We start from the raw sequence: 25847 nt of genomic DNA on the forward strand, positions 1-25847 counted from the left end.
GCTATGTTTCTGGCCACCAGGATGCCTGGGCACTGGGTCCCCCCACCTGCCACAGGTTCAGGGGGATGTGGTTTGAGAGGTATCCAAAGACACTGCACACAGGTAACTCGACCCTGGCCTAGGGGGGCTGTGGGTATTCTCAGCAGCATTAGAGTCACTTCTCTGATCTATTCTCCAGAAAACCTCTATTTAAAGGCAAATTAGATACGATACAAATTATTATACTAGTCTCTCTACTTCTGTGAATATTTTTAACTGTCTACAATAACGTTAAGAAATAAAACAACGTTACCTGGTGGGGATAATTCATTTATTCGTTTGTGCTCATTAAATTCTGAATTAATATTCAACAAAAGCTTACTGACCTTCCAGTAGGGGTCAAGCACTGAGTTGGCTTTATCAGCTTCAGTGCTGAAACCTTTGCCTTACGGCAGTGGATCAGACTCTCTGTGGGTGAGGCCTGGGCATTTTACAATTTGTTCAGGAGATTCACATGTGCAGCCAGGGTGGAGAACCACTGTCCTGAGGGATCGATGGAGAAAAGAACACGTGGACAGATTTGGATCCTGGTCAGGCTCTCACCTTCGATATCCATGTGGTGTTGAGAACCTCACTTTCATCTTTGGCTTTCGGGTTGGACTTTCTTCTGGAAAAGGAGAGAATGGGACTTGATGGTCTCTGAGATCCTTTCCATCACTCCTCAGCCTCTTGGTCGAATCAAGGTACAAGTCCATTTCAACTCCAACATTCTAGGACTTTTCAAGATGTTTTGTGGTGAGAGGAACTGGAGACTTTTGGAGAATCCCTGAGATCAACACTGGTTCAGCTGACCCTCCCATTCTCTACATCAACTTCTTTTACCCATTGGCTTTCCAGCAGTCTCAGGGTTAAACCAACTTAACAGAAGACAGTGGCAACACCAAGGCTGTAAAAGATACATTAGTCCCCATAATGGCCCATCTTCCCCAGACTGCTTCCTCCATCAAGACATTTATGGGACACTGAATCAAGGGTTACTCAGGGAAACAGAAAGGCCAGCACCTGGTGGATGACAAGTGTGACGACAAGGAACCAGGCATCGCTCTGAAGTGCCAGCTCTGGCAAGTAACTCAACACTCTGAGAGGGTTCTGAGTCCCAACCAAGAAGAGGCTTCTGCAGGCTAGGCATCCAGAGGCTAAGGAGCAAAATGCCCTTATCTACTTTCTTTTTTTTCTTTTTTTTTAATTTTCTGGGGATTTTTAAAAAATTTATTTATTTTAATTTATTTATTTTTGGCTGCGTTGGATCTTCGTTGCTGCGCTCGGGCTTTCTCTAGTTGCAGTGAGCGGGGGCTACTCTTCGTTGCGGCGCGCAGACTTCTCATTGCGGTGGCTTCTCTTGTTGCAGAGCACAGGCTCTAGGCGCGTGGGCTTCAGTAGTTGTGGCTCGTGGGCTCTAGAGCGCAGGCTTAGTAGTTGTGGCACACGGGCTTAGTTGCTCCGCGGCATGTGGGATCTTCCTGGACCAGGGCTCAAACCCGTGTCCCCTGAATTGGCAGGCGGATTCTTAACCACTGCACCACCAGGGAAGCCTCCTTATCTACTTTCTTCTGCCCAGGTCATGGTGTGGCACAAGAGGGACACATAGTCCCCATTCTTCACTGGCCAATAATAATGTGGGAAGGGTTTTGAGTTCACCCTTTTGGCCAAAATGGAAGATTATTAAGAGAAGAATTATTGATAAATATGTAAATAAATTTTATTTTTCACAGTAGGTCTATTCCTGAAAACATTGTGTTCAAGTTGAACATATGAAAACAGAACACTTCTTTCTTCTTTAATTGAAGTGGCATCTAACAACTTCAATTTTTATTTCTCTGCATCTTAGTCTACTAGTTAGTAATGTAGAAACCAACATTCAAATCCATGGAAGCAAATCCTTTCTAAAGGATTAGATTAAATTACTTGAGGATGAATCATGTCTTTCTTAAATTTTTAAGTATTTTGGCTAAAGGCTTTACCAATCTTTATTACTGCATAAAGTTTCAACTTTCAGTTCATACAGTTGATCTCAGATGGAGACTCACAAGTTACTCTTCCCATTACTCTTTTGAGAAGATGGGGGTATAGGAAATATGCATGTGAGCAGTGGGTCTCTGTTGAAAGGGCACCATATGCTCAAAGGGAAGGTCAATAAATAGTGCTTAAAGTGAAAACTAAGAAGTAATAGTATATGTCTGTTATTTAGAAATATGGACGTTAATAGCAAATAAATGCTAAATGAGTTAAGAATGGTTGTCTCTGTCAAGAAATACCACAAATCACGTAAAACGATCAATGACAAAGTGAAAAAACAAATTGCAAGTTAAATGTCAGAAAAACGTTAACTACCAAACTATATAAAGTTTCTAAAGGAGAGAATTAAAAGGTCAACAATCACAGAAAAATTGGCGAGATATCAATAATTATTAGAAAAAGAAATATGAATGGCTCTTAACATTAAGATGTTCAACCTCACTCATAATAAAGAACAGGCAAATTAAAACTATGCTGAGAATATTATTTTTAACTTAGATTGGCAAAAATCCAAAATTTAAGGATACACTGCTGTTAAAACTTCGGGGGGAAATAGGCTCTCTCATACATTACAATAGAAATGAAAGGTGGTTCAATCCCTACAGAGGAGAATTTGGCAATATATAGCAAACTTGTTTGTGCAAATACTTTAAAACCCAGCAATCTAATTTCTAGTCATCTACTGCAAAATATGGGAAGATATATATATAAGGCAATTTATTGCAGCACTATTTTTAACAGCAAGACTGTATACAAGCAAAATGCCCATCAAAGAGGATTGGAGGAATAAACTATGGTACTTCTAGGAACCGAGTACTAAGCAACTGCAAAAAGAAAAGAGGAATATCTCTGTAATCTCCCATGAAGAAATCTTCAGTATATGTTAAGTGAAAAAAAAATCAAGTGGAGAAAAATGTGTTCAGTATGATACTTATATAAAAAAATGCCTTGTCACACCTGAAAGTAAGAGAGCTATCAAAGAAAACTAAGGTTTTGTCAAAAGGACTCAAGACAAAATGATTCAGCTTCTTTGGAAAACAGTTTGACAGTTCCTTAAAAAAGTCACAGTTACCAAATACGACCCAGCAATTCCATTTCTTGGTGTATACCCCAGAGAACTGACAACATATGTCCACACAAAAACTTATACATGAATGTTCATAGCAGTATTATTCATAGTAGCCAAAAAGAGGAAATAAACTAAATGCCCATCGGCTGATGAATGGGTAAATAAAATGTGGTATATTCATACAATGGAATATTATTCAGTCATAAAAAGGAATAAAGTAATGATACATACAAGGTTCACGGATGAACCTTGAAAACATTACGCTAAGAGAGAGAAGCCAGACACAAAGGCCACATATTGTATGATTTCATTTATCTAAAATGTTCAGAATGGGAAAATCATACAGATAGAAAACAAATAGTGGTTGCTGGGGACTGAGAGGGAAGAGGAATGTGCTGAATTTAAGAGCAAGTTACAAAAATCAATGTTGTTCCCAAATACTGGCAATAACTAATTAGTTATTAGAAAATGTGATGGAACAACATTCTATGTATAATGGTAACAGAAATTGTTAGGTATATGGGAATGAATCTATCAAAAGTTTGGAAAACATTTATGAAGAAAAGTATAAAATATTACTGAAGGACATAAAAATGGATCTGAATAAAATCATAAATATGTCAGTTCTCCCCCAAATTATTCTCAAAATTCAATGCTTTTAACCAAAAGCTCAACAGAAATTTTTGTGGAACTAGACAAACTGATACCAAACTTCACAATTTCAAACTGGTGAAAACCATTTTGAAAATAAGAGCAAAAGGGAGGCTTGCTTTTTACTATATATTAAGGTTTATTATAAAGCTTTAGTACCTAAAACAGTGAAATATTAGAGCAGGGACAGAAAAATAAAACAATGGAACAGACCAGAGACCCCAGAAATAGCCCTATACATATTTTGAAACTCAATATATTATACAGCTGACAGTGGGAAATGATGGAGTACTCAATAAATTGAGTAATTGGTTTGCCATGTGGGGAAAAAAAAAAAAGTTAGATTCTTACCTCACAGATACCCAAAATGAATTCTGAATGGATTAAAGACCTAAATAGTGAAAAACAAATGTTAAAAGTGTTAGAAAAAATACGGGATATCTCTGTCCTTGAGATAGACACAAAAAGCAGAAATGATAAAAGAAAATATTGATTTCATTAAAATTTAAACTTTCTTTGTAACAAATGACCCCATAAATAAAATTAAAAGATAAGTGACAGGTTAGAGAAGATATCTGCAACGTCTCAGAATACATAAAAGATTCATATCAGAACATATAGAGATTTCCTACAAACTGATAAGAAAAACTACCTAATAAAAAATTGTGCGAGGATATGAACAACTCACAGAAGAGGAAATCCAAACAGTAAATAAATACATGGCAAGACACTCAAAATACTTAGTAATCAGAGAAATAGAAACTAAAAGCAACATGAGATGCTATTTTATACTTATCAGATAGGTGAAAATTAAAAAGTCTGGCTGTGAGGATGATGAGAAACTCAAATGCAGCTGGGGGGAGAATAAATCAGTAGAACAAATTTAGAGATAAAATATTTAAGATTTAAGATATGGTCCTATCAAATTGAAAATTCATACATTGTATGACACAACAATATTGATATCAAGCATATACTTCTCTATGTACACCTGAGAGAAATTCTCACACACGAACACAAAGACACATATATAAGAATGTTCATTGCAGTATTAAAAAATAAATAGAAAAAAAAACCACTGGAAATAACCTAAACTATAAAAATAGGGCACTGAATAAATAAAATGTTTTATATTCACATACTCGAATGTGAATAAACTAGACCTATTATTATCATGGACTGATCTCAAAAATAAAGTAGAATTTAAAAAGCAAGTTCCAGGGCTTCCCTGGTGGCGCAGTGGTTGAGAATCTGCCTGCCAATGCGGGGGACACGGGTTCGAGCCCTGGTCTGGGAAGATCCCACATGCCGCGGAGCAACTGGGCCCGTGAGCCACAATTACTGAGCCTGCGTGTCTGGAGCCTGTGCTCCGCAACAAGAGAGGCCGCTACAGTGAGAGGCCTGCGCACCGTGATGAAGAGTGGCCCCCACTTGCCACAACTAGAGAAAGCCCTCGCACAGAAACGAAGACCCAACACAGCCATAAATGAATGAATAAATAAATAAATGAATAAATAAAAATTAAAAAAAAAAAAAAAAAAAAAAAGCAAGTTCCAGAATAGTATATGTAGTATGATATCATTTATGCAATATGTAACATTTTAAAACATATGTTTAAATATATATAATTTTAAATGAATACATCAAGAAATGACAGCCCTTTTGAGTTTTGCCGTCAAGGGGAAGAGATTATAACAGCTGGAGGTCGGGGTCCAGTGACTGAGGTGGGTTATATATATGTTTTTTAAATGCTCAGCAGTAGAGTTTGTTTGCCTGCCGATGGGAGTGATCCAGTAGAGAGACTTAAAATAATTATTCATAAAGAGCAAAATCCTTGAGAAGTTGGGGCTTGGGCTGCAGAGCACAAGAGGAGGATGCTAGGGTATTTTAGGTGAGAAATGGTGAGTGTTTGAACTGTGGAGTGGGATGAAGTGGAGATGAATGTGTGGGCTGTTCAGGACAGAGGCTCTTCAAAAAGTGATGTTAATTGGGTGTGTGGGTGGGTGGATGACACTGTAAATGGGGGTCTGGTTTGATTATAAGGCAAGACAAGGGGACTTCTGGTACGATGATGGGTCCTGGCCTTTCTGAGGGTGGTAGACGATGCTATTGTCACTCCTAAGGCACTTCTAATCTGCTCTGGAGAGTCCCAACAATCCACCTCCTATGTGTACTAAAAACAAAGTGAATTCCACAACCACTACCACGCACTACTTTCTCCGCTGAGTTGTAAGCTTCCTCTGGGCCCTGGGGGTCTATTTTTATTGCTCCAGTGCCTCTCACACACTGGCTGTTAGTCAAGGCTGCTCTGGGAAAAGCAGCTGGGTCTGCGCCGGGTCTAGTCCTGCCTCTACTGCTTTACTAGTTCTGTGATCTTCTAGAGCAAGTCACATGACTTATGCGGCCTCAGTTTTCTACCTCACAGGGTGGTTAACTGCCTTGAGGCTACTGCTGGTGAAAGACTCCGGGGGAGACTGGGGGTTAAACCTTCCCCTGAAGCCCAGGACTCCAGGTCTAACTGCTCCCACCCCCACCTCTCTCCCGTCACCACCACTGACCCCTCTCCAAACACATCCTCGCATCTTCTTCCCCCCCTTTATGGCTCCAAGTCTCCACCAGAGCCTGTGGTCTGACGTCACCCCCAAGGGCTGAGGGCTCCGTCTGGGGCCCTGCCTCGCCCACCTGGCCACCCCTGCAGATTTTGGACCTTTCTGGGCTAACGGGGAGCCCCGTTCAGGGACCCAACAGAGCAGGCAGCCTTGGAGTCCCCACATAGGTGGGTGGCCACCACCCGTCCCCCAGGTGTGCACCTGTCTCGGGAGACAGTCCGGGGGTTCCAGGTGCGAGCCAGGGTGAGGTTATCTGTCTGTCTGAGGGTCCGTGGGTCGCGCCGGCTGGTGAGCGCTTGCTCGCCTCGTCCGCTTCTCTGGCTCCCTGTCCCTGGTCCACCGCCCCTCTGCCCCTCCTCCAGGACCCTCCCCCGACACCTACCCCCACCCCTCCACCCAGGCTCTCGGTCCTTCCTCCTGTGGGTGTCACTCCGCCCTCCTCTGCAGGAGCCAACCGGCGCGCCGAGGGGCCGCTGCGCTCGGGCTGCGCTAGAGCATAAAACTCGCTCGGCCGAGCCGCTGCGCTTCAGCTGCCGCTGGTCGCCGCACGCCGGCCGGGGCGCGTGGGCTCGGCTGGGGCTTCCAGGCCGGCGGGCGACACCGATGGCCGGGAGCGCGCCTCCAAGCAGGCTTAGGGACATCCGCTTTCCGCTTCCAGAAAAGTTTGGAGAGAGTGAATTTGGGGTGGATTTGGGAGTGGTGCCAGCTGCCCCAGCCTTCTTTCCCTTCCAGAGGCCTCACCGTGCACAGCCTCATCCATTCTTCCTTTCCTGACACCTTGCCTCCCTGACCCCTCCTTCCCTTCGCTCCTGGGTTCCCCCTCCCCTCTCTGGGATCAGCATCTTCTCCTTCCTTATCTCATTCTCCATCGTCTTCTCTACCCGCATCCTCTTAACGATTTCCACCCAGTTTCAGCCTTTTCCCGGTCATCCCCAACCTTCTCCTTTTTTCCATCTTAAAGCTTCCCCTCCCCACTCCATCTCCTTCAACCAACCTCTCCACTCACACTCACACTCTCCATCCATCCCTCTCCTTCCTCCCGTTCCCTCCCAGCAAACTTCCACCATGGATCCTGGGCCTCCTTGGATCACCAGCCCCACGCCCGGGAGCACCCCCTCTGTCCCCAATGCCACCACCCCCTGGCTGGGCCGGGATGAGGAGCTGGCCAAGGTGGAGATCGGCGTCCTGGCCACTGTCCTGGTGCTGGCGACAGGGGGCAACCTGACTGTGCTGCTGACGGTGGGGCAGCCCGGCCGCAAGCGCTCCCGCATGCACCTGTTCGTGCTGCACCTGGCCCTGACGGACCTGGGCGTGGCGCTCTTCCAGGTGCTGCCCCAGCTGCTGTGGGACATCACCTACCGCTTCCAGGGCCCCGACCCCCTCTGCCGGGCCATCAAGTACCTGCAGGTGCTCAGCATGTTCGCCTCCACCTACATGCTGCTGGCCATGACGCTTGACCGCTACCTGGCCGTTTGTCACCCCCTGTGCAGCCTCCAGCAGCCCAGCCGGTCCACCTACCCTCTCATTGCAGCTCCTTGGCTGCTGGCTGCCATCCTCAGCCTCCCTCAAGTCTTCATTTTTTCTTTACGAGAGGTGATCCAGGGCTCTGGAGTGCTGGACTGCTGGGCAGACTTCCGCTTTCCTTGGGGGCCACGGGCCTACATCACCTGGACCACCCTGGCCATCTTCATCCTGCCTGTGGCCATGCTCACGGCCTGCTACAGCCTCATCTGCCATGAAATCTGTAAGAACCTAAAAGTCAAGACCGGGGCCTGGAAGGTAGAAGGAGGGGGTTGGAGGACTTGGAACCGGCCCTCACCTCCTTCTGCACCAGCTGCAGCCACACGGGGGCTGCCATCCCGGGTCAGCAGCACCAGCACCATCTCACGGGCCAAGATCCGGACTGTGAAGATGACCTTCGTCATTGTGCTGGCCTACATCGCCTGCTGGGCGCCTTTCTTCAGCGTCCAGATGTGGTCTGTGTGGGACGAGAATGCCCCTGATGAAGGCAAGTGTGTGGTCTGGTGAGGGGTGGTGTGGGAGCATGAGGTGGAAAAATGCGGAGGGGAGAGCACAAGAGTATTAGGACAGGGTCACAATGGCTCACAAGGCCACATAGGTAACAAATAAGTGAAGCAGTTAGGAAAGATGGTGCCTGTCCCAAGTAAAAAGGGACAGCTGCAACTCCCTTCCAGCCAAAAGATGCCATGTGAGTATCTTTTGCATGAATTTCCATATTTTAAAATTTTGGTAACTAATGTAAACATTTTAAAATACTATTTGGCCCTAAAAATATATGACCATTAGTAGATTTGGCCGAGCAACTGGCAGTTTGCTAGATGTTTGAAAGGGATTTTCAAATGATTCCATCCAGGATGGCAATTTGTGGCCCATGAACTACATCTCTCAGCACTCTTCCCCCCTGCAACTGAACAAGACGTTGAACTCCTTCTCAACAGCCACTTTCAATGGATTAGCCTTGGTGCACAACCCTGAAATTTCAAGTTCAACACTTTTGTCTTGCTAATGAGAAAGCAGAGGCTCAGAGAGAAAACATGACTTGCCCAAGGCCACACAGCAAAGTGAAAAGTAGGACCCAAACCTGGTGCCTCCTCGTTTTTTCCCTCAACTACATCCTCCTGCCCCCCACGCCCCCATAACCCTGGCTCTGAAAGTGATGAGGAGAGGGCCCTTCCTCCTACGTGAAAAACAAAATGGGACTGTGTTCCGGTTGGCACATAGAAGGCCTTGTTCTGGTCATTTTTTGGAGTGAGGTAGATGGCAGCCTCCTAAGTTTTAGACACTGCCAGATGGTCAGGCCATTTGGGGGTGAACTTGTCCTCAGAAAGGTAGACGTGGTGTCTGGGCACCCAAAATGTTGGAGAGAGGTATTCAAAGACATCTGTTCCTGCTCCCCTAAGTGGGGGACAAGTCTGCGAAGAGGGGTGACTGTGTCCTCTGCAGTGCATCACATCTTATGCACAGCTCGGGGTATATAATGGGTGCAGCATGTGACTGCCCTAGGGAAGCCCTGTGCACAGTTTCCTCTGGAAGCTTCCCGAGGGTTCACTGGCCAGCAGACCCTGGCTACCACTTCCTACCAGCTCTTAGGGAGTGGTCCCCCTTCCCTGTGCTTTTGTTTCTAATCTCATTTTGCTCATCCTAGGACACACTTAAGCCAAATGCTTTGTTTTTCTGGAGAGATGAAGTAAGTGGAAGGCTGTTCATGTTGTTAACACAACTCTGTGAGAGAAGTGTGACAGCAATACTGAACTCTCACAGTCCCATCATACCCCTTCTTAACCACCTTTCAGACACCAATCTGGACCAGAGACTATTTATAAATTACCCTTAAAGCAATGAGCGTATTAATCCTAACCACCTGTAGGGACCTCCCTGCTCTAGTCAAGCACAGAATAGAAGGAAGGAGGGCTTTCTAGTGCCAAACACATTCAGGCCTTGTGCTACTTCGGGGTGACCTTCTCTACATCTGAGTAACCTGAGACTCAAGAGAGGTGAAATAACTGGTCCGAAGTGCCACTGCTAGTAAGAGATGGAGCCAGGAATGGAATCAAGGTCTTCATGGGCCAAGCTTTAACCGTGGCATGGCTTTATTCCCAACAATCACAGCTGAGCTGATGGCACCAGGGGTGAGAAGGCCATTCACCCCTTTATCAAGGAACCTACAAGAAGATGGGCATCCTGCCGTTCAGCCAGTGCAGGCTTTCCTGCTCGCCTGCTGTACTCACTGTCATCATCAGCCTGTCCCACAGACCCATGTATACAGTGACTTACCACTTACCAAGAGCCTCACTGAGTATGAAGTACAGGAACTAAGTATCCCTCAGAAAATGTGCTCCCTCAGAACACTGGAAGCCCTCTGGGACCTTTGAGTCGGGCTGACATTCATTACTTTAGACTTACTTTCCAGTACACTCAGTTTCCCTCCACAGCAAACTAGCCTCCTGGCCGCCTGTCCCTGAGTCTTTGGTGAGAAGCTGTCTGTATCCTTGCCCTTGGCCCTGCCCCCGACTGTCAGCTGAGCTTCCGTCAGAATGCAGTGCAGCAGCTGGCCAGGACTAGTAGTGGATCTGCCCTCGGGGGCTGAGAGGTGAAGCCTCTGCAGACTCCAGTGCTCCGGGCCCATCTCCAGCCCCTGCACTGGGCCTGGCTCAGACAGGGCCAAATCAAACAGATGCTTCCCAAGTGAAGAAATTTCTGGAACCCCTAAGTCTCTGGCCTAGTCTAGGCACTACATATATATGTCGATGGAGCAGACAGGATGAATACCACCCCTTAGCCAAAGCAACTTCCCAAGTCTTCTGCAGCCCCTGGGTATTAAGTTAACTGGGGAGCAGGCCAGAACCCAGACAAGCCTGAAGGAGGCTGTGCTTGTTGCTGAAGATGGTCCCTCCTCCACTTACAGATGCTCCCTCCTTGCCCTCACTTCTGTGCCCTAGACCTGCCCATCCAGGCCCAGGTGCCTTCAGCTTCCTAACTCTATGATTCAAGCCTTCTCTCAAACATTCTGACCCTGTATATTCCCTTCTCTTGGGCTATGAGTACCGCACTGGAGAGCATACCCTCGGGAGAGGCGCATGAGAAATCTGTGTATCGGAAGATTTCATGGTGCTTTACAGAGCAGGCACTTGAGCTTTGCCTTTGAGTTTGTTGGTTGAAATGGTGGCAGGGTGCAGGATGGCTGCTTTGAAGAGGGAAGACCTAGGTTCAAGTCTATGCCATAACCCTTAAGGTTCCTTCCAGCTCTGACGTTGTATTTGGTGATTCCACCTCTAAGGTTCCTTCCAGCTTAAGCATTGTGCTCAGTGATTCTACAGCCTCCACTGAAGAGCAGGGTAACTCAGTATGCAACCCACACCATAACTGTAGCCGTGGTGCATCTAGCAGGAGGACGGGGCCCATCCCAGCAGCTTTCCTGTTGTCATGAGAAGTTTCATTCCATTTTCAGAAAGAGTATTGTATCTGGAAGAAATCTTATCAGAGTCTTTGAACTCTCACATTTTGACTGCCCAAGAGAGAAATTAGCTCCCCTACCCGCCAAGGATGGTGCATTCTTTGGATGTAATTTCTTTTTTTTTTTTTTAAACATCTTTATTGAAGTATAATTGCCTTACAATGGTGTGTTAGCTTCTGCTTTATAACAAAGTTAATCAGTTATACATATACAATATGTTCCCATATCTCTTCCCTCTTGCATCTCCCTCCCTCCCACCCTCCCCATCCCACCCCTCTAGGTGGTCACAAAGCACCGAGCTGATCTCCCTGTGCTATGCGGCTTCTTCCCACTAGCTATCTATTTTACATTTGGTAGTGTATATATGTCCATGACACTCTCTCACCCTGTCACATCTCACCCCACCCCCTCCCCATATCCTCAAGTCCATTCTCTAGTAGGTCTGTGTCTTTATTCCTGTCTTGCCACTAGGTTCTTCATGGCTTTTTTTTCCCTTAGATTCCGTATATATGTGTTAGCATACTGTATTTGTTTTTCTCTTTCTGACTTACTTCACTCTGTATGACAGACTCTAACTCCATCCACCTCATTACAAATACCTCCATTTCATTTCTTTTTATGGCTGAGTAATATTCCATTGTATATATGTGCCACATCTTCTTTATCCATTCATCTGTCGATGGACATTTAGGTTGCTTCCATGTCCTGGCTATTGTAAATAGAGCTGCAATGAACATTTTGGTACATGACTCTTTTTGAACTATGGTTTTCTCAGGGTATATGCCCAGTAGTGGGATTGCTGGATCATATGGTAGTTCTATTTGTAGTTTTTTAAGGAACCTCCATACTGTTCTCCATAGTGGCTGTATCAATTTACATTCCCACCAACAGTGCAAGAGAGTTCCCTTTCCTCCACACCCTCTCCAGCATTTATTGTTTCTAGATTTTTTGATGATGGCCATTCTGACCGGTGTGAGATGATATCTCATTGTAGTTTTGATTTGCATTTCTCTAATGATTAATGATGTTGAGCATTCTTTCATGTGTCTGTAGGCCATCTGTATATCTTCTTTGGAGAAATGTCTATTTAGGTCTTCTGCCCATTTTTGGATTGGGTTGTTCGTTTTTTTGTTATTGAGCTGCATGAGCTGCTTGTAAATCTTGGAGATTAATCCTTTGTCAGTTGCTTCATTTGCAAATATTTTCTCCCATTCTGATGGTTGTCTTTTGGTCTTGTTTATGGTTTCCTTTGCTGTGCAAAAGCTTTTAAGTTTCATTAGGTCCCATTTGTTTATTTGTGTTCTTATTTCCATTTCTCTGGGAGCTGGGTCCAAAAGAATCTTGCTGTGATGTATGTCATAGAGTGTTCTGCCTATGTTTTCCTCTAAGAGTTTGATAGTGTCTGGTCTTACACTTAGGTCTTTAATCCATTTTGAGTTTATTTTTGTGCATGGTGTCAGGGAGTGCTCTAATTTCATACTTTTACATGTATCTGTCCAATTTTCCCAGCACCACTTATTGAAGAGGCTGCCTTTTCTCCACTGTATATGCTTGCCTCCTTTATCAAAGATAAGGTGACCATATGTGCGTGGGTTTATCTCTGGGCTTTCTATCCTGTTCCATTGATCAATATTTCTGTTTTTGTGCCAGTACCAAACTGTCTTGATTATTGTGGCTTTGTAATATAGTCTGAAGTCAGGGAGCCTGATTCCCCCAGCTCCATTTTTCGTTCTCAAGATTGCTTTGGCTATTCGGGGTTGGATGTAATTTCTGATGACAGAGAACAAGTACTCGTCTGGAACGGGATGCCTGGATGTCCTGTACCTAGAAGGTGCACAGTTGGAGATGACATCATGGGACCTGTAGGGCTGTCAGGCTCCACTGATCGCCCTACCAGGTCCCTATCACTGACCTGGCACAGTCGATACTCACATGCAAAATGACTGAATGACAGAATGACTGGGACTGACCCCTAGGGGTCAAGGAGGACAGAATTCGGAAGGCAATGTGCACCCGTATCTATGACATAAGTGGGGATGGAGGTGTGCCTGAACCTGGCTAGAATCATGGTTATTTTTCCTGTATGTTTTATAGAAGTTGCTTCATCCTAGCTGTACATCCATTAGGGGATTCAAGATCGAGGTTTTGGAACAAAGACAGTGTCTCCTATTTGGGCCGGTCCTGTCCCGGACTATGTTTGCACCTCTAAAAGTCAACTCAGAGCAAGCCTCGGATCCTGTCGTCACCCTGCAGTACAAAACGAACAAATAAATCAGTGAGGCAAGACTCTGGAGTCAGGAGTCCCAGGTTCATGCCCCAGCTTTGTTCCTTTCTAATTATAGAACCCCACGTGAGTCCCAGGTCCTCTCTGGGATTCAATTTCCTTCTCCATTCAGTAGGGACCGGGACTCTCTCCCAGGTCTCTTCAAGCTCTGAAATTCTTGTGCTTCTCTCTCGGCAGATTCAACCAATGTGTCTTTCACCATCTCCATGCTTTTGGGCAACCTCAGCAGCTGCTGCAACCCCTGGATCTACATGGGCTTCAACGGCCACCTGTGGCCGCGTTCCCTCTGCCGTCTGGCCTGCTGCGGGGCGCCGGGGCCCAGGATGTGCAGGCAGCTCTCCAGCGGCAGCCCGTCCAGCCGCCGCGCCATGCTTCTGACCCGCTCCAGTGTCCTCCCCACCCTCAGCCTCAGCCCCAGACTCAGCCAGAGGCCGGGGCCCGAAGACCCACTGAAGGGTGAAGAGCAGGTGGACAGGGACACCATCACCGAGACCAGCATCTTTTAGGGAACGCTCCCCAGAGTGTGGCAGAGGGCCTCTACCCATCTCAGCACTGGGTGTAAGTGCTGGGAGCACAGGGCTGGAGTTAGGGGAGCCCAGTTTGAGGCAGGGCGAGGAGGCCAGAATGGCCGCTCCTACTCTTGGTTACACAGCTGCCGTCGTTTGCTCCCAACCTCACATGCTGGGAGTCAGGGAGAAGCAGACTGTCTGCTTCCCTGATCCTGCCATATTCACAGGGTGTCTGGGAACCACACGTGTGGTAGATGTGGTGCCCCAGATCTGACAGGCCTAGGGCTGTCCTGTCTGGGGGTCCACAGGCAGCAGGGACTCAGAGGCTGGTCTCCTATCTGGTTTGTCCCATCCTAACCTGACTAGCGCATCCCAGTTCAACCAGAAGAGGGAAGGAGTGAAAACCTTCGAGAAGGACCCTGTTTGCGTCCTGAGTTTTTGTTTTTTGCGGTTTTTTTTTGGCAGAGAGAGGATTGTTTAATGAAGAAAGTGAATAGGTGTGAGGGCTTCGCCTGCTATGCCCACCTGTCTACCGAAGGGAAATGCAGGGTTAGCACAGCACCTGGTAACTGGTAAAAACTCTGCAAGCGCTACTTCTCTTCTCCCCACGCACCTCGTTTAGAGTTAGGGTGGGTGACGGGGCAAAGTATTGCATATTCTCAGTGGAATGACCCACGGTGGGTGAGCGTGAGAAGAAAGAGTGAGGAAAGGAGGAGATGAAAACGGTCACAATAAAATTCCGAGTGGGAGGAAGCCTCGGAGGCAGCAGGGATTGGTCGCTCTCCCTCCTCCCCTCAAGGGGTCCACATGGCTCCTGCCTCTTGGGGATGCACAGAGGAGACATCCTTTGAGAAAGTGTGACTCAGTCATGGCTCTGGATTTGTTTGAGGCTCTTCAAAGCTTCCACACGAATCACATGCTTGCCGTGATCAAATCAGGAGCCCAGGACTGGAAACTCGGCTCTGCCGTGGGGTATCTGTATGACCTTGGGCAAGTCACCTCCCTCTCTGGGCCTCAGCTCCTCACCCGTAGAACAGAGTTGATCTCTAAGGTGTTTCCCAGATTGAAACTTTCATGACTTTGCAAGACTGGAGAAGCATTCTCTAAGGACGTTCTAACCAATAGGCTCTGGAAGAATTGTTGTATTTTCATGACAATGACATTTATGCCCTTTGACTCAATTCTGGTGACTTTGGTTCCTGTCTTGGCCGTACTCTCCGCTTTTGCCCTCAGTTCTGTGATGCTGATGCCAAGAGAGCCTGGCAGATAGAATCTGAGGCTTTGTCCTGCTCCTCATTATCCCCAGTGGGATTTATACCACGGGATAATCTCCCCACCATGATTCTGGTTCTAATCAAAGCGATGGTCTTGATGGTGGAAAGACCATCAGCTGAAGTCAGGAGAACTGGGTCCTGGTTCTACCACCATGCCACCACCAATGGCCTTGCTTTCTCCATTATGAGGGTCAAATAGGACTGTGTGTGTGCAGGTGGTTTGTAAACTCTTGAACTATACTAAACACATGAATGAACCCCTACTAATGTAGGGATTGCTGATCTAATTAAGAGCTCCTGAGAGCACTCTAGGGGGCAGTCACTCTCTGCCCTCCACTCCTAGGGAAGTTTTGAGGAGTGACTGTGGCTTTGGGGATACACTTCTTTAAGAGGCCACTTACCTCTAAGAAGTCTCATTAGGCTTCCTTAAAAGAAAAGAACCTAAGCTGAGTGTTGTGAGTGAACAAAGCACCCCAGCCCTTCAATACTAGAGAAGTGGAGAGCGGGACACAGAACCCTAATGAGACCAAGGCTCAAGGTGGATGTGGGAACCCACTGTCTCTCTTCACTGCACCCTGTTGCTAATGTCAGTCCCTGACATCCAACCACTTCTTCCCTGTCCATCTGTCCTGATGCAGCTGGGCTGAGGAGCCTCCCATGCCAGCGTGAGCTGTTGAAGTTGCTCCTTCCTCTGCTTCCACTTCAGACCACAGTTCCTGACCCTGGTGCCCATAGGAGGTACTAAGTAAATCTTTGCTCATCACGATGACTGGGAGGTACAAGGGATACCGGCCTTGTACCCCCAAACCTGGGTTTGAGTCCTGATCTCACCTCTTTTCTACCTGTTTGAACTTGGGCAAGTTATCCAATCTCTCTGAGCAACAGGCACCTCATTTGTTAAATAGAAATAACAATGCCCGCCTTGTTGGGAGGGCACGGATGTGAGGCTGTAGACTATACAACACTCTACTGACGTTAGAGAAGATAGTGGCCTGGCTCGGGATTGCATCCAGTGGGTGACTTCCAGGGCACTGGGCCCAGGAGACTCTATAGTAGGGAGGCGAGAAGAGACCTGGAATCAAGATTGGCTAGAGCCCCTTCCATGCCTACTCTGTGCCTTCTATAGCAAAGAGTAGCACATAATCCCACTATTATATTTCCAGCTTTGCATGGCATGAGGGCGGATTTACTTGTGGTGGTGGTTTGGGGCCCTCCCTCTTCCTCCCATGGAAAGGCTGCAATTGACCTTTTCCAGAAAGCTAGTGCTGTCCTATGATGAGGGCAATGGGGAACAGCTGGACACTGGGCTGGGGGCTTCAGGAGCCTATCCCAGGAGGCTCCTGAAGGAAATGGCAGGATCCTGTCTGGATCTATGAATGATGGCTTTTGCAGTCCCTGTAGGAAGCTCTCACAGGCATCCAGAGCCAGCGCCAGGGCCTTGGATAGGGTCCAGGGAGGTGGGCCTTGTGGGAAGCAAGAAGGAGGTCCCGTGCTCTCTGGGTCAATCTCATTTCTGACAGCTCACCCCAGGAAAAACTGAGCGATACTGTCCCTGGGCTGAGCAATTTTGTAAAATGTTTATGCCTTCCTGTGGACTCTGTGAAATACAGTACTTCAGTCCCATGGAACCCATGTGGGAGCAGGGGTCTGGGGGGTGGGCAGGGTAGAAGATGGAAGGAGGAGGTTAATTGCTTGACTGTGGGCATTTCTCAGAATGGCTTTTTATGTTGTTTGGTATAGGCCAGTAATTTTGCAGATGACTCTGTGTTTTGTATGTAAATAGGTATTTTATCTATCGAGGGGCTATAGCCTCAGCCTAGGCCACAGCAACTCACTCCTGGGTCCAGAACCCAGACATGTGGTTGAAATTGACCAATACAACTACTTAATAACCAGGAGATTTCTGGGCATCTTTGTTTCCTATGAGCAATGACAATGGAATATGTAAGCTAAAATAAAATTGTGATCTCCTTGAACAGGACAGGGCCAAGGGGAAGGTTGAGGGGCGGGGAACCACCTTCTTGGTACCCTTACATTCACTTAAGAGGGAAAAGGAGACAAGAGTGACCTGGGATTTGCCCTGGGGCCACATGGTGGCAGTGTGGAGCTGAAGGTGTGTCTGAAGCAGTAATGACCCACAGGGACCTACTGGGAAAGTCACATGGGTCTTCCAGTTCTTATGCCATACTAACTTTCCCTCAAGTTCTAGAGTCTTGATCTCTCATTTGACCAGCTCTGTTGAGATACTTGGACGTGCAGTTCTTTTCGTCTAAGTTCACAGAGGATGTATTTGGCAAGGAGGGGCAAAGAACAAGAGGTTTCTTCTGCAGGGTAAGGGCCTGAGTATAGAAATTCCTTCCTGAAAGGGTGAGTGTATGAGGGAGGTAGGGGACCTCAATGATGAAATTATAATGTGTTTAGTTTAGAGGCCAGGGGCTTGGGTAAGAAGGCCTCTTGAGGCCCCTCTGGACCAGGAAGACTGTCCTGATCTGAGAGCAAATATCCCACTGATGTTGAGCATAAAATACCTCCTCACCCTGTGGGTCTTGCTGGCCAATAAGTTAGTGTCCCTCATGGAATTCTGCTTCAGTTCTATGGTGAGCATTGGGTGCTTGCTCCTTTAGAATAAAAATTCATGGAAGAGAGATCACATTTACTCTAGTCTACTGTGTATTCCCAGTTCATCATTGGCATGTAATCAACTTTCTACTGGTTGCCAGTAGCAAATCAGTTTATCAGTACCTAGGTATAAGATAGTTTTGGAGAGATTTTATCCAGTCTTTATCCACAGAGGAGCCCAGAGTGGGGCAGCATGATTCTTCCCTGGAGGTTCTGATGATATACAACATGGGAGAGAGTGACTTCATTGTACCAGAAGCTGTGCTCCTCAAATGGTGATTACTCATACAGGCAACCATTTATACAGATTTAAGCAGCTAACCCTTTAAGCTCACAGAGGTATCACAAACAAAAAGCCATTTTATTTCTAGTAACATGGCTAGCAATGAGGATCAGGTCATATTGTTAGCTGGCCCCAGTCATCAGCTTATTGGCCCAAGCTCTTTAGGATGTGAAATCAGTCCTGCTCTTCACTTATCAGGTCATCTAAGTCATCTGCACCATTGATGGTCAGTCAAACCTCTGTAAGTCACTTGGAGTCACACTTTCAACTCTATTCTTAAACAGCAGTTGCCAAGAATGCCTTCCCCTTATAAGCAACTGGGGTGAGTGCTAATGTTAACCTCTATGATATACTTACCTGCCGTGAAAGTCATACTTTTGAAGCCAATCATAGCAGAAGTTCACTATTGACCTTAATCAGGTGGTCAGTGGCATTCTTGTCTCTGTTTTCTCTGACATCAACATCCTGCTCCCAAGTATCATCACTGCTTCTGAGTTCAGTTCAGGTCAGTCCCTGGAGAATTTATTGAGTCCCTCCATTGCGTCAGGCCTGCTCCCTTTCCTTCTGCCTCTTCTCCCATCCATCAATTGTCCATCCTTCTTCCTAAACTGAGGTGAGAAACCACCTCCCTCTGAGATGTTTCTTTCTGATTAGGCCCACCTGATCTTAACATTCTTATACTCAATCTACTTAAACATTGATGAGCTCTGGTTTCATTGCTCTGTGTTAATTCTCCCTTGTCACATGTTGTTTTGTACATGTTCTTGCCTGTCCCCACAACTAGGTCATACATACCTTGACCCCATCCACATGCTCAAGTCTTATTTTTGTGTTTGATCCTCCTAACTCCCAGGGCCTATCCAGAATTCTGCAGAAAGCAGGTGCTCTGTCCATGCTACTGCAGTTGTCCCCTCTCCTGGTATGGGAACTGTCTCAGCAGTATCTCTGCCCAGTCTCTCTTGGGTGTGTTGTTGCTGAATCTCTTCAGCACACTCTTGAATTCTCTTTTTTTTTTTTTTCTTTTTAGAAGAGATCAATAAAAAGTAGGGTTTTATTTCTGTTTGCAAAGATGGTGTCATTGTTGTTGACTTTGGTAGTGGTTAGTCTTCATTCTGCCTCTCTAATCAGTAGAATCTCTTTTTCCCCATTAAGAAAAGCTTCAACAAAACTGATAAACCTTTAGCCAGACTCGTCAAGAAAAAAGAGAGAGAAGGCCCAAATAAATAAAATCAGAAATGAAAAAAGAAGTTATAAACGACACCACAGCAATATAAAGGATCAAAAGAGATTACTACAATTATATGCTAATAAAATGGACAATCTAGAAGAAATGGACAAATTCCTAGAGATGTACACTCTCCCATGACTGAATCAAGAAGAAATAGAAAATATGAACAGACCAATCACCAGTAATGAAATTGAATCAGTAATTTAAAAAACTCCTAACAAACAAAAGTCCAGGACCAGACATCTTCACAGGTGAATTCTATTAAACATTTAGAGAAGAATTAATGCTTATCCTTCTCAAATTATTTGCAGAGAAAGGAATGCTTCCAAACTCATGCTACAAGACCAGCTGCACTCTGATACCAAAACCAGACAAAGATATCACAAAAAAAGTAAATTACAGGCCAATATCACCAATGGACATAGATGAAAAACTCCTCAATAAAATGCTAGCAAACCTAATCTAACAATACATTAGAAAGATCACACATCGTGGTCAAGTGAAATTTATTTCAGGGGGTGCAAGGATTTTTCAATATCCACAAATTATGTGATACACCACATTAATGAACTGAAGAATAAAAGTCATTTGATCATCTCAATGGATATAGAAAAGGCTTTTGACAAAATTTAACATTCCTTTATGACAAAAATTCTCAACAAAGTGGTTATAGAAGGAACATATCTCAACATAATAAAGACCATATATGATAAGCCCACAGCTAACATCATGCTCAATGCTGAAAAGCTGAAAGCATTTCCTCTAAGATCTGAAACAAGACAAGGATGCCCACTCTCAACACTTCTAACCAAAATAGTATTGGAAGTTCTAGCCACAGCAATTAGACCAGAAAAAGAAATAAAAGGAATCCAAATTGGAAAGGAAGAAGTAAAACTGTCACTGTTTGCAGATGACATGATACTGCACATGGAAAATCTTAAAGATGCCACCAAAAAACTACTAGAGCTCATCAATGAATTTGGAAAAGTTGCAGGATACAAAATTAGTATGCAGAAATTGGTTGCATTTCTATACACTAACAACAAACTATCAGAAAGAAAAATTAAGAAAATAATCCCATTTACAATTGTATCAAAAATAATAAAATATCTAGAAATAAATATAACTACGGAAGTAAAAGACCTGTACTTGGAAAACTATAAGACACTAATGAAAGAAATTGAAGATGACACAAACAGATGGAAAAATATACTGTGCTCATGGATTGAAAGAAATAATATTGTTAGGGACTTCCCTGGGGACTCAGTGGTTAAGAATCTGCCTACCAATACAGGGGACACGGGTTCAAGCCCTGGTCCGGGAAGACCCCACATGCCATGGAGCAACTAAGCCTGTGCGCCACAACTACTGAAGCCCGTGTGCCTAGAGCCCATGCTCTGCAACAAGAGAAGCCACCGCAGTGAGAAGCCTGTGCACTGCAATGAAGAGTAGCCCCTGCTTGCTGCAACTAGAGAAAGCCTGCATGCAGTAACAAAGACCCAACGCAGCCAAAAATTAAATAAATAAATTTATTTAAAAAAAAAAAGAAATAATATTGTTAAAATGACCATACTACCCAAGGCAATCTACAGACTCAGTGCCATCTCTATCAAAATACCAATGGCATTTTTCACAGAGCTAGAACAAATAATTCTAAAATTTGTATGGAAACATAAAAGACCCTGAATAGCCAAAACAATCTTGAGAAAGAAGAACAAACCTGGAAATATCACACTCCCTGATTTCAAACTATAATACAAAGCTACAGTAATCAAAACAGTGTGGTACTGCCACAAAAGCAGACACATAGATCAATGGAACAGAATAGAACAGCAGTACCCAACCCTTTTGGCACCAGGGACCAGTTTCATGGAAGACAATTTTTCCATGGACAGGGGTGGGAGGATGGTTCAGGCAGTAATGCGAGCAATGGGGGCAATGTTTGAGGCAGTAATGTGAGCAATGGTTCAGACGGTAATGCAAGCGATGATTCAGGTGGTAATGTGAGCAATGGGGAGCAAGCAGCAGGTGAAGCTTCCTTGCTCGCCCGCTGCTCACCTCCTGCTGTGTGGCCCGGTTCCTAACAGGCCACAGACCGGTACCAGTCTGCCGTACCAGTCTGCGACCTGGGGGTTGGGGACCCCTGGAATAGAGAGTCCAGAAATGAACCCACACATATGAAGTGTGGGTTAGCCTATGACAAAAAAGGCAAGAATATAAAATGGGGAAAGGAAAGCCTCTTCAATAAATGGTGTTGGGAAAACTGCACAGCTACATGCACAAGAATCACACTGGACTACTTTCTCACACCAGGCACAAAAATAAATTCAAAGTGGACTAAAGTCTTAAATGCAAAGCCTGACACCATAAAACATCTAGAAGAAAACATAGGCAGTACACATTTTGACATTGGTCTTAGTAACATTTTTCTTGGATATGTCACCTCAGGCAAGGGAAAAAAAAGCAAAAATAAACAATTGGGACTACGTCAAATTAAAAGTTTTTGTACCATGAAGGAAACTATCAATGAAAAGACTGTCTACTGGGACTTCCCTGGTGGCGCAGTGGTTAAGAATCCGCCTGCCAATGCAGGAGACACAGGTTCGAACCCTGGTCTGGGATGATCCCATATGCCATGGAGCAACTAAGCCTGTGTGCCACAACTACTGTGCCTGGGGTCTAGAGTCCGTGAGCCACAACTACTGAGCCCACGTGCTGCAACTACTGAAGCCCGCACGCCTAGAGCCCGTGCTCCACAACAAGAGAAGCCACCACAATGAGAAGCCTGCGCACCGCAACAAAGAGTAGCCCCCGCTCACCACAGCTAGAGAAAGCCCATGCGCAGCAACAAAGACCCAACGCAGCCAAAAATTAAATAAATTAATTAATAAATAAATTTATTTTTAAAAAAAGACTGTCTACTGAATGGGAGAAGAAATTTGCAAGTGATATATCCAATAAGGGAGATATATGGATATCTCCCTTACTGGATATATCATTTACAATATATATACACGTATATACGTATACATGTATATATGTATATATATAGCCACTTCTTCTTTATTCATCTATTGATGGGCTCTTAAGTTGCTTTCATATCTTGGCTACTGCAAATAATGTTGCCAAGAACATAGGAGTGCGTATATCTTTTTCTGCCATAAAAAGAATGAAATCTTGCAGTTTGCAACAACATGGATAGACCTAGAGGGTATTCTGTTAAGTGAAGTAAGTCAGACAAAGAAAGGCAAATACTGTATGATTTCACTTATACGTGGAATCTAAAAAACAAAACAAATGAACAAACATAACAAAACATAAACAGAGTAATAGATACAGAGAACAAACACATCATTGCCAGAGGAGAAGGGGAGAGGCGAGGGGAGAAATAAGTGAGGGAGATTGAGATACAACCTTCCAGTTGCAAAATAAATGAGTTGCAGGTGTGAAATGTACAGTGTGGGGAATAATACATAATATCTTCGTATGGTGACAGAGGGTGATTAGACTGGGTGATCATTTTGAAAGTATAGAAATATCAAATCACTATGTTGTGTAACAGGAACTAACATAGTGCATAGGTCAATTATACTACAAAAACAAACAAACAAACTCATAGAAAAAGAGATCAGATTTGTGGTATCAGAGGTGGGAGTTGTGGGAGGGGAATTGGATAAAGGCAGTCAAAAGGTACAGACTTTCAGTTACAAGATAGTAAGTACTAGGGATGCAATGTACTACGTGATAAATCTATCACACACTGCTGTATGTTCTATGTGAAAGCTGTTAAGAGAGTAAAGAGTTCACAAGGAAAAACATTTTTTTCTATTTCTTTAATTTTGTGTCTATACAAGACGATGGATGCGCCCTGAACTTATCGTGGTAATCATTTCATGACGTATGTAAGTCAAATCATTGTGCTGTACACCTTAAACTTATACAGTGCTGTATGTCAATTATATCTCAGTAAAACTGGAAGAATAAAAAGAAGAAAAGCTTTCTAAGGAGATGTCCTGGTTCCTACGGCTCCATAAAAAGTACCATAGACTGGGTGGCTTATAAACAACAGATATTTATTTTTCATAGTTTTGGAGGGTGCCAGCATGGTTGGTGAGTGTCCTCTTCTGGGTTGCAGACTTCTCATTGTATCCTCACATGATGGAAGGCGCTGGGAGCTCTGTGGATTTCTAAGAGCACTAATCTCATTCAGGAGGTTGCCACCCTCATGATCGAATAACCTCCCAAAGGACCCGTCTCCCAATACCATTACCTTGGATTAGGATTTCAGCATATAACTTTGGTGGGGGACACAAATGTTCAAACAATAGTAGGAGAGGGAGAACAGTGGTAGCTAAAAGGTGTAGGGACATGTGTCAAAAGTTTCCAGCCCCAGAAATTCAAAACCATCTCTTCAGGTCATCTTGGGGAAGAGGAACCTGGGAAGATGAAAGCTGCCCTGCCCCTCCGCCCCCAACCCCCTCAGTACCAGGGCTAGAAAGGTCATTTATAGCCAGCAGATGGCGCACAGCTAATGAATGGTCTCTAGACCTGAATGCCACTCATCTGGGGTTTGAATTTGGCTAGGAGTATTTCTAGGGTTTTCTTTTTTTTTTTTTTAGCATTTTTATTGGAGTATAATTGCTTTACAATGGTGTGTTAGTTTCTGCTTTATAATAGGGTTTCCATTTTTGAGATGTTTGCTTAGTTATTGTGAGCAATTTTTTTTTCATTTCGTGTCTTAATTAGCTGTTGGGAAAAGTAAGTTGTATATTTATCTAGTCACTGCTAACTGCATTTTATTAATTTTAAAACATAGTTAATTCCCTAGCATATCGCAAACAATGACAAACTTCTCCTCTTCCATAATTATAGCCTTATTTTTGTTAACTGTTTTACTGCACTGATTAGAATTTCTAGAGCAATGTTAGATAGTAAAGAAATGTTAGGCTTTTGGACATTCCTACTTTGTTCCATGATTTAATAGGACTGCGTCTAGGACCTTACAGTTAAATATCATGCCATTTGCTGGTTTCAGATAAGCTGTTCTTAATCAAGTTAAGAAAGTGTCTTTTACTACTAATTGGTAGTAAAAGTAAAAACAACAACAACCACAAACCAAGAATGGATATTGATTTTTATTGGATTGAATTTGGAAAGTTTTTTTGGAATAACAGATTGTGATGCTAGTTGGCATTTACTACTCTCATCTTTCTTTCCTAAGAACAGCAGATTCAAAGGTTAAGTAATGGTGAGCTTTCCAAATGCACTATTTAAAGTTCTGAGGGCAGAGCAGGATTACTCAGCAAGATACAATACTGATAAAGGAACAGCATGCAAGGTTAAGCCAGAGGAAAAGAGGAACCTGTGGTTGCTGTTTTATTTAAAAATTTTAAGGAAGTTGTTTATTGCCAATAATTAAATAGCTCAGAGAGGCATTTAATCATAAGACTGTCAAACAGAACTCTACTACAGTTGATTAAAATCTTTAAAAATTTTTTTATGGAGAGAGACTTCATCACTTTCTCTACTGATATGCGCCAATGTTTTCATACTTAACCTGGAAGTTCTTCCTAATCCGAATATTCCTTGCTGACATACAGGCATACTTTTTCTCCTATTTCCTTGTCAAAAAAAAACCCCCAAACACTAGTCCCCCTACAAAATAAGTGCAAGAATTCATAAGGAACTACACCCCATTAAAAAGCCTAGAATTCACATGGCCACTTGGGTATTCCACTGGCTCAAAGACACCAGGGTTCACAGAAGTCCAGAAACTGGGCTTGTGGCTTTTTGGTTTGACATTGATGTAATCTGTGGCTTCCTCTGTGTTCTCATAGTCCAGGACAGAGTCATTTCTTCGTCCTCCAGGAGCTGAAAAGACCACTTGTGTGTAGTTCACATCCTTGGTGGCCTTAGGGGAAAAAAGCAAAGAAATTTGGTCAAGATCCCTACCATGTTTGGAGGAGGTACTCAACTCTCACTCAAAGAGGCTCGCCCTAGGCTGGATGGGAAAGAACCTGGGTCCCGGGTAGCTGTGTCTGAGAGCAGGGCCAGGGCAATGAGGAAGATTGCTCCTTGTGCCTGTGGGAATGAATGGGTTTAAGGAAGAAAGACATGGAGACTTAATCCAAGTGAGGTCAGGACTCAGAGTGGACCCTGGTCAGTGACTGGGACATGGAGAGAAAGGGGTTTCTTGTTAGCACCTTCATTGTTATAGTTCACTCAGACCCACTTTGTTTGGATGCTCTGTGCTGATACGGGCCTGGGAATGAAAGCCCAACCACCCTCACC

The 25847-nt window shown here is 44.6% G+C and overlaps 2 protein-coding genes across 2 annotated transcripts in view; one reads left to right on the forward strand and one right to left on the reverse strand.

Moving 5' to 3' along the window:
• The first annotated feature begins 4986 nt into the window (after positions 1 to 4986).
• On the forward strand, positions 4987 to 22457 carry AVPR1B (arginine vasopressin receptor 1B). Its single transcript, XM_082464613.1, has 2 exons — positions 4987 to 8398; positions 13821 to 22457. Exons 1-2 carry the CDS (start codon positions 7450 to 7452, stop codon positions 14147 to 14149), a joined length of 1278 nt encoding a protein of 425 aa, XP_082320739.1. The 5' UTR covers positions 4987 to 7449; the 3' UTR covers positions 14150 to 22457.
• Positions 19329 to 25847, reverse strand: part of RHEX (regulator of hemoglobinization and erythroid cell expansion) — a 37762-nt gene continuing 31243 nt past the window's right edge. The window contains exon 6 of the mRNA XM_082462859.1: positions 19329 to 25467. Coding sequence (XP_082318985.1) covers positions 25243 to 25467 — 225 coding nt within the window. The 3' untranslated portion in view covers positions 19329 to 25242. The remainder of the gene's footprint in view (positions 25468 to 25847) is intronic.

This window comes from Balaenoptera physalus (assembly GCF_965194825.1).
Source record: "Balaenoptera physalus genome assembly, chromosome: 1".
Classification (NCBI taxonomy): Eukaryota; Metazoa; Chordata; class Mammalia; order Artiodactyla; family Balaenopteridae; genus Balaenoptera; species Balaenoptera physalus.